Source organism: Cercospora beticola, chromosome 4, assembly GCF_033473495.1.
Source record: "Cercospora beticola chromosome 4, complete sequence".
Classification (NCBI taxonomy): domain Eukaryota; kingdom Fungi; phylum Ascomycota; class Dothideomycetes; order Mycosphaerellales; family Mycosphaerellaceae; genus Cercospora; species Cercospora beticola.
In genome coordinates this window covers 61,161-73,725 of record NC_088938.1, presented here as the reverse complement: position 1 = coordinate 73,725, position 12,565 = coordinate 61,161, and the positions used below count along the sequence as shown (strand labels likewise).

The 12,565-nt window shown below is 52.8% G+C and overlaps 5 protein-coding genes across 5 annotated transcripts; 4 read left to right on the top strand and 1 right to left on the bottom strand.

The window, feature by feature from the left end:
* Window positions 1–395: 395 nt before the first annotated feature.
* RHO25_005670 (uncharacterized protein) lies at window positions 396–715 on the top strand (the record flags this gene model as incomplete). The annotated part of the gene is made up of 2 exons (XM_065602689.1): window positions 396–483; window positions 546–715. The coding sequence occupies 2 exons, from the start codon at window positions 396–398 to the stop codon at window positions 713–715; spliced, it is 258 nt and encodes an 85-aa protein (XP_065458761.1).
* A 2,514-nt stretch (window positions 716–3,229) lies between these two features.
* RHO25_005669 (uncharacterized protein) lies at window positions 3,230–5,254 on the bottom strand (the record flags this gene model as incomplete). Its single annotated transcript, XM_023596553.2, has 3 exons — window positions 3,230–4,458; window positions 4,512–4,699; window positions 4,749–5,254. 3 exons carry the CDS (start codon window positions 5,252–5,254, stop codon window positions 3,230–3,232), a joined length of 1,923 nt encoding a protein of 640 aa, XP_023452020.1.
* Window positions 5,255–5,953: 699 nt separating this feature from the next.
* Window positions 5,954–6,897, top strand: RHO25_005668 (uncharacterized protein; the record flags this gene model as incomplete). Its single annotated transcript, XM_023596552.2, has 2 exons — window positions 5,954–6,145; window positions 6,205–6,897. 2 exons carry the CDS (start codon window positions 5,954–5,956, stop codon window positions 6,895–6,897), a joined length of 885 nt encoding a protein of 294 aa, XP_023452798.1.
* Window positions 6,898–6,990: 93 nt separating this feature from the next.
* RHO25_005667 (uncharacterized protein) lies at window positions 6,991–8,499 on the top strand (the record flags this gene model as incomplete). The annotated part of the gene is made up of 1 exon (XM_023596551.2): window positions 6,991–8,499. The coding sequence occupies one exon, from the start codon at window positions 6,991–6,993 to the stop codon at window positions 8,497–8,499; it is 1,509 nt and encodes a 502-aa protein (XP_023452797.1).
* Window positions 8,500–10,092: 1,593 nt separating this feature from the next.
* Window positions 10,093–12,300, top strand: ARG4_2 (argininosuccinate lyase; the record flags this gene model as incomplete). Its single annotated transcript, XM_023596550.2, has 1 exon — window positions 10,093–12,300. The coding sequence occupies one exon, from the start codon at window positions 10,093–10,095 to the stop codon at window positions 12,298–12,300; it is 2,208 nt and encodes a 735-aa protein (XP_023452796.1).
* Window positions 12,301–12,565: the final 265 nt, after the last annotated feature.

Below are 12,565 nucleotides of genomic sequence, written 5' to 3'. Positions count from 1 at the left end.
GCTGGATCCATGGTATTGGACATTGATGTACGAAGAAAGCGGCCGCGTTCCCCAATATAATGGGCATGGATACATGTTGTCACGATGCCTCGAACAAGGCCTAATGTGGTACCAACAGAACAAAAGACATTCTTTTGTGTGTTTGTGAGCTTCGAATCTCCGCGTCCACTCAAGTTGGTGCTCGTATCACCGTCCCGAATATGTGCACTGCCAGGGACGGGGAATGGCGATTCGTTCGACGATCGAGCACACCCTGCTTAGAGAAACACATATATTTATGACATTCGGTGCCACAACTCATCCCATTTCTTTGATAATACTCCGAGCTTTTCCATACACTATCATACAACACTTTGGAAGCAAATAATCGGCGCTCTACCGACCCTCTTGTCAACATGCTGGGCCTCAAGCAGTCATGGATCTTAGCTTCCGTCACGATCATGATGGTAGCGCACGCAGCACCGACTCCTGGACATCTCCGTGGTGAGTGTAATCCAGCGACTGATGGAAGTCGAGATACCGAACATCGATACTGACATCACAAGATCCGGCAGTCGTGGCCCGTGGAGCAGAAGCAGAGAATACAGTCGACCACAAGTCTGGAGTTATCCACTCTACTCGGGATGAGGACCCGTTGACAGGAATGCCCTATTTTTGCAACGAGATAGATCCCGACACCGGAGTTCCGCACTTGGTGCTATGCGATAATCCATAGCGTGCTTGGCAAGAGGAGTCGCTGAGACTGGTGAAAGCCGAGTAAAGGTATGGTCAGATCGGATCGGACCTAAGACGAGAAGTTGCTAACACCGATAGAGGTTGACGAACGACCTGGAGAAAGGCGTGGCACAAGTTTGCAACATGCTTGCATTGATTGTGGTAATCTGACACTCGCTACGCGCTCGAGGATATTCAGGTGCCTCACGCGGTTGGGTCTATTTCATGCGCATAACACGTCAACGTTCATTGCTCTAGTAGAATGACATTGGCTGCAAGAGCGAAGTCGACGAACGTTCTTTACTTCATGTGCTCTGTCGTTACAACACTTATAGAAGCAAGAGATGGAGGAAAAGAGGAGGTCATTCTTTTCATGGAAGGCAGTTTATTATATCGCTCAATGGCAAGCCACTCAATGTAGCCCTCAACCCTCAAGTCGCCGTGTCACCGGGAGGAACAAATAATCTAGGCTGACGCATTATCTACAAACCGGACGCAGCTGACTGTCAGTTGGTCATGGCCATGTGTAAGGAGGCTCGTCGGTACGCCCTTGACACTGACATTTCGCATCATGTTCCTCCTACATCCTTTGTAACAGAGCTTGGGCATTAGTCATCGTACGGTTGTAATTGAGTACATGACACAAGTCTGGAAGGCGCATCTGGTAGCAAAGATGATCCAGATGAGGATTTGGTATGCTATTATCGAAGGCCAGAGCTGTGGAATTGCTGTTGCTGACCCCTAGCCACAGTGACTTCTGTTGCATTCGGTGGCACGTTTCGCTTACTCGACCACGTACCGTCTGAAAGAACGAATGCGGTCCCAATGAGGGTGGGCTGACATTCCACATCGTCCTACACTTACCATGAGCAGTTCCATCTCTAGCTATACGTCTTGGCCGCTGCACTGCTGAAGTACGTGGCCTGCAATGTGCAAGTTAGCGTTGCAGACGGGGACCACGCTACGACAATGCTGAAGAACTCATTCTCTGTGGAGCCCATTGCAGCATATCGGAGGATGACTGGTCTCCCAGTGGTCCTCCCGGCGGCAGATAATGCGTCCGCAGCATGACACTGCTCTGCTGTACAGGCCCTAATCGTTGGAATCTCTCAGGGTCCTGTCAGATGTTTTGCCTCCAGCGAACGACTCAACAGACTTTCGAGATAGACTCTGATCCACGAAGCGATTAGGTTGAACCAATCCGTATTCAAGGTTGGGCTGTCCATTGCGAATCCCAGAAACTGGGTAGGCAAAATCGGTTATACTGTTTGGTGCAATGCCAAGAAGGATCACTCATCTACAGTCTGACTTATGCATTCGGGGAACGCCGAGCAGGGTATGTCCGTTGACTGTAAACAGCAATGTGTACCTTTGGTTTCCCTTCGCCCTTCGGCGCCCCCGAATGTATATGACGAATTCAATGACTTTGCTAAGCATCATGTCGACATGGCGCTCGCGAGGATCTCAGCCTTGGAATCGAAAACTCACGAGAAGGAGAAGTGTGTCTTTCTTCAAGCCCTTGCGAAACAGACCAGCAATCCCGTTGAAATACGCGCTCGAATGCTCAACATCCTTCTCGCTGGTCGTGATACTACTGCATCACTACTCTCTTGGGTCTTTCACGAAATGCTTCGTAAACCGCAAGTCTACGAGAAACTTAGCTCTGTTGTGCTCGACACCTTTGGCACCTACGAGAGTCCAAAGGACATCAGCTTTCAAAGCTCAAAGGTTGCCAATACTTGCAATATACCCTCAACGAAGCTCTCCGTCTGTGGTCGCTTGTGACAATCAATTCTCGAACGGCGAATGAAGACACTACGCTCCCTTGTGGCGGAGGTCCGGATGGCAAGTCACCCGTTTTCGTACCGGCCGGAGCACAAGTTGACTTCTCAACTCATGTTCTGCATAGGAGGAAGGACCTATGGGTAGAAGGTGCAGATGACTTTGACCAGAACGATTCGTGGGGAGGAGACCTGGTTGGGAGTTTCTGCCCTTCAGTGGTGGGGCGAAGAGATTTATTGGGCAGCAGCTAGCGCTGACTGAGGCTGGCTACGTTATTGTGAGATTGTTGCAGAGGTTCGACCGTGTTGAGGCTGCAAAAGGGGACCTGAAGGGGCCGGTGTTGAGTGATCTAGGGCTGACGAATTGTCCAGCCAAGCCAGTTACTTTGAGATTCAGGGAGACGAGGAAGTGGGAAAGTTAGACTGACGAGGTCCAGTCTCCTTGAATTACAACATGGATGTATGATTGCCTCGAATTTAGCTGACACAGATGTACTCGCAGTGGCCTCCAGTATGGCGACGTCGTTGTCGATATACAGCACCTCAGTTTGAGCGATCCGATCCAGAATGAGTTGCATACATGACGCTGTACCGCCGAACGGTCTAGGGCAATACACCTTGCAAATGGATCCCACGATGGTGAATCGCGTCACGCCGAGAGAACAGGAACGAAGGCCATTCGGGATCTTTGAATGCTTTCCAGTCTCCTGGCCCTTGGAGGTAGAATGTCAGCGCTACAACAAACGATATCGTAAATCCTTAGCCTGCAGCTGAACCTTGGCGGCAGTACATGTTTCCGCGATCTGTGCACTTGACTGTCCCGCACCATCCATCTCTGGCTGCACTTCTTCAGCTTCACGGTACAAGAAAAGTAGAGGTAGTATGTCGTCGCGCCACCGGGGAACTTTGGCTTGAGAGCTTTTCCACAAAGTTCCGATCCAGGTCAGAAGGGCAAGAAGCCACACCAAAGCAGGCAGCACGATCCATACCCATTGTATGCGCACAAAATTGACCATAATCAACGTTCTGCCGCGAGCCATGGTGGTATTGTCCGACCTGCTGGCGACAAAAGCGCTGTCCCTTAGCGTCTTCGTCATTGCTTTTGCAGCATTGTTTGCAGCGCATACGAGATGGTCGTCTTCATCGGCACAGCCGGATATATTGCCGTAGAAGATGGAGCCAAGGATGTCCTGTGCTGCATACATGGACTGTGGAGGCAGGATCGAGAGCGATGGGGACACTACGGTTACCGCTCCTGCGAAGATGCCTTGGATGAATCCCATGAGAGAAGAAAGCGAGCTTGAAGCGATCCCAAAGGATTGACCAGCCTGCATGCCACGGTCGATTCCCCATGGCGGACTGAGCTCCAATCGGCGCCAGCCAACGGGGTTGTCCTTGTGGAGGAGGCTGTAGTTTGTAGGCATAGTCTGTAGGGTGAAGTTGCACCACCAATCGATGTTGTCCTCGTAGTACACTCCATTGTTGACGCGAGGACGTAGGCTTTGTACACAAATTTGAAAGGCACACTCCGTAGCAAAGATGGTCGAAGCATTGGAAATGCTGTTGCCGAAGGCCAAAGCAGTGGAGTTGCTGTTGCTGCCTTTCGCCATCATCATCTGCGCGACGGGCAAGCTTTCTCCGGAATGCACTGTGCCGTTGACTGCTGTTGTCAAGTTCATTGGCACGTCTCGCTGACCTGGCCATGCACTCCACGAAAGGCCGAAATCTGTCCCGGGAAGGCTGAGCTGACATTGCTCTTCGTCGTCCATCTGCCATGAGCAATTCTTTTCGAGGACAGAAGAGAAACTTTTGCAGCTCGGGCGTACTGCTAGCGTTGCGATTGGATCCCAAGTGCAGTTGCCAGTGGCACAATCGAACTGGGGTATAGACCAGGCCTGAGACTTGTCCGTATTGAGCAGCGAGTTGTAGACGTTGGCCTTCATGACTGAGTCGATCCAGTAGACTAGGGTTTGTTAGGGATACTGGAATTTTCCTCTTGATGTCCAGAGAGCTCACCATACGAAGCGCCCAATTGTGAAGCCGACGCAGGGATGCCATTGGTGCTGTAGTCTGCCGAGTACGTCACATAAGCCGGCACTGTGATGTTCTCTGTTGGCCCGGGTGTATAGTGCACAAGGTTCTGAATGAACGGATCGAACCCGACAGCAAGGATCGTCGCGAGCGCCGCAAGTACAGCGAAGTGTCTGTGATGATGAGCTCAGGTGAGCGAGTACAGATACTGGCCGACCTTACCTGCCCTGCTGCTCAAAGATGAGGGCCAAACTGCCAATGATGCCCCGACTGGCGGAGTCGAAATATCTGAGATCTGACATTGTCCGACGTTTCTGTGCAAACCAGACCCATTTGAGCTGAGAGAGCCCAGATGTGACGGGGATCAGAACCATGACTTTGGCCAGCGTGCTGAGCCATGATATAGTCGTGTTGAGTGACACATTTCTCCATGTGGGTTGCGGCTTGCCATCGTAGTGATACAGGATGCCAACAATCGCGGCCAGAGCGCAAGCAGAGACAACTATGCCGAGCAGCTCTACGACCCACCAGTCCTCAAGTCTGGCGAGAAAGCCGGCTGTTTTCGAGGCGCCAGATCGGTGTCGCTGCGAGTCTGAAGGTGGTCTGGACCCGCGGTCTTGCTGGCTGAGCGCAATACTCGCAGCGTGGACTGTTGCGCTACCTTTGGCAATAGCGGCCTCTTGTGTGCTGGGTACAGGGTGGTAGTCGACTTGCTGGAAGGTAGACATGCTCACTACCTGGGTTGGAAGAGGCCGCCGGGAGAGCGTGCTGCCATGTGAGATCGCCCCAGCTGGAGGCTTGTCCTCATCACAGCGCCCGGTGATCTTATCAGTGAAGACTCGTTCTGTGCAGTGCCGAGTGCCGCACAGAATTACTTAGGCTGGCAGCCTTTTTGATGGCTCGTTTAAGAAAGTTTTTGGCTGGTTTTGATGTTTGTTCGACAGCTTGGGAGCAGACCGTTGGCCACCTTCGCCGTGAGCCGTAGACTTGGCGGCGCGTGCGTAGGTCGCCAAATAAAATTTGATGATGTGGACATCAAGCGTGTTCAAAGTGCCCGGGAGCTCCCGCAGCCTCTATGTTAAGTTAGAGCACTTTCACGCCCCGCCGTCCGACTTCCTTTCTCTTCTCTACGCGTTCATCCCGATTCACTCACTCCTTCTTCCACCAGCACGCACCGCGGGATGGCGCAATCACGGCATGTTGAGGTTGAGCTGCGAATGAAGTGTCACCATGGCACAGGCTGACGGCTTGGCTCACGCACTCTGCGATTGGTCCCCCGGTCGCACAGAGGCGCTGCACAGCCTGGTTGAGCAAGATGTAGTTTTCGACCCGCGTGCGTCGTTTTGACCGCGTTTCTGCACTTTTACCATGGGCTGAGTGATCTGCCATGGGACTGCGATGTCCGGAGTCCAGCAATTGCAATCATCATGTGGCTGCTGAACGCTCGGACGCGGCGCTTGGAGAACTTTGTTGATGACAGGCGGATGGATACTACCTACGCACTTCTCTCGCATACCTGGGCTAAAAATGAAGTCGGCTTTGACGATATTCGTTATGACTATGCGAAATATATGGACGGTTATCAGAAGATCGAGTATACCTGCCTGCAGGCTTTGAAAGTATTTTGACCTCGATGGAAATGTCGGGATACCGCTGACAAAAGCTGACGCCTGTCAAGGACGGCATCGATTACGTCTGGGTCGATACATGCTGCATCGACAAGAAGAGCAGTGCTGAGCTTTCCGAGGCGATCAATTCCATGTATCGCTGGTACTATAATGGACAGGTATGCTACGCGTTCCTCGAAGACGTCTTTACACCTATGGAACATCGTTGCAACGCACATGATCGGTCTACTTTTTCACGAATGAGGGCACACATCGCAGCGAGTCGATGGTTCACCCGAGGCTGGACGCTACAGGAATTAATCGCGCCTCGCCGAGTCGAATTTTTCGACCAGGTCTGGAATCCTCTTGGCGTTAAGGAAGAAGTTGTGCTTCCGCTCTCTGAAATTACTGGTATCTCTACATTCGTCCTATGCGATCGTAATCAGCTACCACGAACTAGTATCGCGCAAAGAATGGCGGGGGCATCTGGTCGCACCACGTCGAGGATGGAGGATGAAGCATACTGCTTGCTTGGACTATTCGACGTCAATATTCCGCTCATGTATGGCGAAGGTAAGAAGGCTTTCATGAGGTTGCAAGAAGAGATCATACAAACTCGAAGCTGGGAAGATCAAGATGATTCAATTCTTGCTTTCAAGAGTATGAATGGGGACATATTAGCTTCCTCGCCTGGAGACTTTCGCCAATGTCACAAAGTTGTCAGAACTGAACTCGCTGGACATGGTTCATTAGAACTGTCATAAAGAGGGCTGCAAATCAGTCTGCTGGGAACTACATTGCCTGCTACCGGCCAAGCTTACGATGAGGACGATCGAGTGCTAAACGACGTGACAATCATGCTGGACTGCGCCAAATCCGGCGGTCATTCTCGTTTCGGTCTACGCCTGAGGCCTCGACCTCCGATTGATCGTGCGGGGCGTCCAAGAGTCGATACTGCACGAGCAGAACTAATATACGATCGGCTACCTGGCTTACTTGAACTGAGTACGTTGGATCTAGTTGGATTCAGTCGCATGGAGGTTACGATTGCCCGCAAACCCTTCTCATGGCCACGTGTATTAGACCACCTGGTGGTGGAATGTCCCGATGCCAAGCTTCACCTCGACAGCACCGCTGACGCTGGCGAGAGTTTCGGTTTCACGGATAGCTTTTCGAAGCAGTACTGGACGAATCAAACAGGGGACCAAATTGGTGCAACAAGCGAAACAAAGTGGGAACGTGGCAGAATCAAGATGAGACTTGGGAGCGACGGAAGGCTTTTCGCCGACTTCAAGTTGCATTTCCAGACGCCCAGCAGCGATAATGTGCCTGAGGAGTACCTCGACACATGTGTACACGTGGAGGCAGACCCAGAGCCATTGTCACCTGTGCTCGTTGTGCACTGCTGGCGTGGAACGAGTCACAGCGTAAAGGTCTCCGCACAAGAAAAGCTCCGCGTTTTGCGTGTTGGAAGTTCGCGCACTTTCAAACTCGATGCGGGTGAAAGTTTACAGGTAAAAGCAGGCTTGATTCTAGAGGCTGGGGAGGGTGTCTGGCGTTTGAACCTCGCACGGAAGAAGTCCGAAACAATCTGCAAGAGTGACGGTGGCATTCGAGATGCGACTTCCGCGCTCTTCGCTGAGCAGCAAGCATGTCCTCATTCGGATCATAATCGTCCTTGCTGCTCGGCATCTGCCGTGCAATCGACCATTGACAACGCTGCAGATGTACGGGCACTACTGCAAGAGCTGACGGATCTGCGTGGCAATTTGCGGTCTCTGTATCAAGAGTCGGTATCTGGCGCAGAGAATATTGTGCAGCGATTGGAGAGTGGACGATCTTCCCGTAGTGGATCACGAGGCACATCAGCCGAGGGAGAGATTGCCCTGTCAACATCCACCAACGTAATGCGAGAGAGGGAGGACACTGAACTGAAGACTATAATACTGACAACGGACTCCGGCAGTGTAGATGTCTTGGCTGAGCACAACAAAACAATCGGCGGAGAACAGCCTGCTGTAGCAGAAGCGCAGATCGAAGTAAAGACGTTCATGTCATTCATGCATTCGGGACCATATTACGAACTGGAGGCGAACGCCATCGATGGCCGGAGACCTGAGGAAACTGCTGCTGGATCGCCGATCGAACCAAAGGCCTTCGCGTCACTCATGCATTCGGAGCCGTTTGATGAATCGGAGGCGGAGGACACCAATGGTTTGAGGGCTACAGTGGCGCATATCGGAGTTGAGCCTGTCGAATGGATCCTGGGGATCGGGACCATTCCACGAATTGGGAGCGAAGGTGATGCGTGGCTCGGTTGCTGCGGAAGCTGCTGCAGTGGAGGAGAAAGCGAATTTTTGGGATGAAACGTCTTTGCCAGCATCTTGCTGGGTGGTCGAGCACGAGATGATGGTCGCACCGGTGATGAATCAATGGTACGACATGATCTACGACTCGGATTCACAAGTAAGGCACTGGGAGGCAGCTGGAATATTGTCAGGTGGAGACAGCCCTAGAGAGAATCAGCTCACAGGCTGCTCGACAGATGCTCGGAAGGGCTTCAAATCTGATGAGCTATTTTCGAGTTCGGACGCCACACTGGATCTGTCGTCGACGAAGGGAAGGTGTCCGGACGAACACGGTCCTGAGCAAAAAGGAGACGAACAGTTGACTCAAGCCGGAGAGGTCGAAGGTTCGCTTCCGATGGTCACTGAAAGTGCTGACGGTCGCGCGAGTCCCACTCCACCATTGATCGTCATCGAAGACGTTGAATCACAGGAGGCAACCGACATCACCGGTTCGGTGCGCTCCAGAACAAAGGCACCCAAGAGGTGGCAATGACGGTAACGTTCATCCTGGCGAATATCTTCAGCGACCGGGTAACTTGATCTACTGGACCAAGGATGCACATGAGGGCGAGGCTGAGCAGTGCATCGATGAGCAATTCATTGCCTCGAGTGAGGTGGGTTCCGGGAGTGATTGTGAAGTTGTTGAAGCAGAAGCAGAAGCTTCATCGGACATAACCTGGTCTTGGCGGGCACTTCTACGAAGGAGGTACTGGAATGTGTGGTGACAAAGGCGGGATTAAAGCCACTGCAGCACGCCCATTTGACTGACGCGTGAATTCATACCTCCCACGTTTTCGTGCGGAATTGATTGTCAAGATACTTGTTGGAACGAACACGACTGCAGTGACGAGCTTGTGTCGACTAGCACGCAAGTGAGATTTAGCGCACGGAGAATCTGCTAGGGTCTGGACGCTTGTTGTTAGCTGAATCGCACTCTGATCGTGGGAAGGTGAGGTCGGAATTGAGTCGAAATGGTGAAGATTGCTTGGCCGAGGTCGGCGTGGAGAGCTCCATCTCGCGTCAGCTGCGTAGGAATTTTTCGACGTCTGCATAGAGCTCCATCGCAATCGACAAGCGTGAATAGACGAGTATATAGACAACTACCACGGCTACCCTCCCTCCGATGCATCTCGATCTTCACGGGCGACTAGTTAGACGAGGGTGGTGCTTTGTCGACAATCGGCCGGAGCGGTCAGCAGTGACTCAAAACTTCCTTATCTCTCAGCCTTGGCACGAGCCATTGAGAAAACCTTCATCACCCGGAGCTTCGCCAGTCATTTTTCGTCCTTTTTCCCTCTCCCATCCTCTGCCATTTCGCTGGAAGTGGCATGTCCCACTGATCCCTCGCTGAGCGCATTCGTCTCCATGGTGTTTGCTCCAACCATCTTCACTTCGCAAGGTGAGTGCGCATTCCCAGGGCCGTTGGTGTGGTCACCGCTTTCTGCCTCCCCCGACGAGCTCCCGCAATCAGAGCACCATCGCACCACCCTTCCACCTCTCGAAATTCTCCTGTCCTCTCTCCCACGCCTGACTGCGCGCTGACAGGAATGCGGTAGACTACATCAGTGACCACTTGTGGAAAGCCTGCGGGTGCTGAAACTGCAGTCCGCCATGGCCGCCGCTGTCAGTGGGCGATTCGCCCGCCAGCTGCACCACGACCTCTTCCACTCCTCCATCAAGCAAAATGCTCCCCGCATAGCTCGACGAACCCTTACCACCAAGCCTGTTGCACGCTGCACAGCCAAACAGCCAGCTGCGAAGCACGCGCAGACTCAGGTCCGCAGCTTTGCCCGCTCCGCCAAACGCGCTGCCAGCAAGGCCGACGTGGCACCCAATGCCAAAGCATACCTCGAGAGCGGCGCTATCGCCGGCGGACAAGACCTCGTCGATGTTAACAAAGTCCTCGTCATCGGCTCTGGAGGTCTCTCCATTGGCCAGGCCGGCGAGTTCGACTACTCCGGCTCGCAAGCTCTCAAAGCTCTCAAAGAAGCCGGCATCAAGTCCGTGCTCATCAACCCCAACATCGCTACCATCCAGACCTCCCACGTGCTCGCCGACGAGGTCTACTACCTCCCAGTCACACCCGAATATGTCACCTACGTGATCGAGAAAGAGAGGCCAGATGGCATTTTCCTGTCCTTTGGTGGTCAGACCGCCCTCAATTTGGGTGTGAAGATGGATGAGATGGGAATCTTCGAGAGATACGGCGTCAAGGTGCTCGGCACAAGCGTGCAGACGCTGAAGACTTCCGAGGATCGTGACTTGTTCGCGAAGGCCCTCAAGGAAATCAACATCCCCATTGCCGAGAGTATTGCCGTCGAGACTGTCGAGGATGCTCTCAAGGCTGCTGAGGAAGTCGGATACCCCATCATTGTGCGAGCTGCTTTCGCACTTGGTGGTCTCGGTTCAGGTTTCGCCGACAACCCAGAAGAGCTTCGAAACATGGCTGCTCGCTCTCTGACTCTGTCTCCTCAGATCTTGGTTGAGAAATCTCTCAAGGGCTGGAAAGAGGCTGAGTACGAGGTCGTGCGAGACGCTTCGGACAACTGTATCACGGTCTGCAACATGGAGAACTTCGACCCTCTGGGGGTGCACACTGGTGACTCCATCGTCGTCTCGCCTTCTCAAACGCTGAGCGATGAGGAGTACCACATGCTGCGAACTGCTGCTATCAAGATCATTCGTCACTTGGGTGTGGTTGGAGAATGTAACGTTCAGTACGCTCTCCAGCCCGATGGACTCGACTACAGGGTCATCGAGGTCAACGCCCGTCTCTCTCGTTCCTCTGCTCTCGCTTCCAAGGCTACTGGGTACCCTCTGGCATACACTGCTGCGAAGATCGGTCTCGGTCACACTCTGCCTGAACTGCCCAATGCCGTCACTCGCACCACCACTGCCAACTTCGAACCTTCGCTGGATTACATCGTTACCAAGATTCCTCGCTGGGATTTGGTCAAGTTTCAGAATGTCAACCGCAACATTGGCTCTTCCATGAAGTCTATCGGTGAGGTCATGGCTATCGGTCGTACCTTTGAGGAATCTTTCCAAAAGGCTATTCGTCAAGTCGATCCCAAGTTCGATGGTCTCCAGGGTGACAAGTTCGAGGATCTGGATGAAGTGCTCAAGAACCCCACCGATCGCCGCTGGCTCGCTGTTGGTCAAGCTATGCTCCACGAGGGTTACTCTGTCGACAAGGTGCACGATCTCAGCAAGATTGACAAGTGGTTCCTGTACAAGATTCAAAACATCGTCGACACCACCAAGGAACTCGAAGCCATCGGATCTCTCTTCGGCGTCAAGAAGGAACTCATGCTCAAGGCTAAGAAGCAAGGTTTCAGCGACAAGCAGATCGCTCGCGCTGTCAACTCTACTGAAGACGAAGTTCGTGCCCGCCGCAAGAACTTTGGCCTCAAGCCTTGGGTTAAGCGAATTGATACTCTGGCTGCTGAATTCCCGGCTGACACTAACTACCTCTACACGACTTACAATGCTTCCAGCCACGATGTAACTTTCGACGACAAGGGAATTATCGTTCTTGGATCTGGTGTTTACCGTATTGGAAGCTCGGTTGAGTTCGATTGGTGTGCTGTGAACGCTACGCTCTCGCTAAAGGAGCAGGGCAAGAGGACGATTATGATTAACGTGAGTACACTATTTCGTTTTCTACTCGTCGTCGCTAGATGGTTGTCTCATCTCCGATTCGTCGTGTTTCCACTTCGCATTTGTGCCTGGTGGCGACATGGTGAGCAGAAAAACACTTCTGTCCTCGGAGAAAGGCATTCCTTCTGGCGACCGAGTATCCAGTCCATCCTCAGTTGACACCCCACCCCCAAATCCCTCACTTAGCCCATAACCCACTGTGCACGCTGTCTCCGACGTCTCTCCCGCCACCTGCCGGAATATTTGCTCGGAGCACCTGCCAGACGTGACTTCGCTCACTGGATGAACTGGACCATGGACCAAGGCGCACTTTCCGCGACGTGCCTTCCCTCACTAGGTTTCTGCCTGGAGCACCTTCCACAACATGGCAGGAAGGTGGTGGGTGGTCCTGTACCTCCACCCTGACGCTCTTCTCGCGGACTTG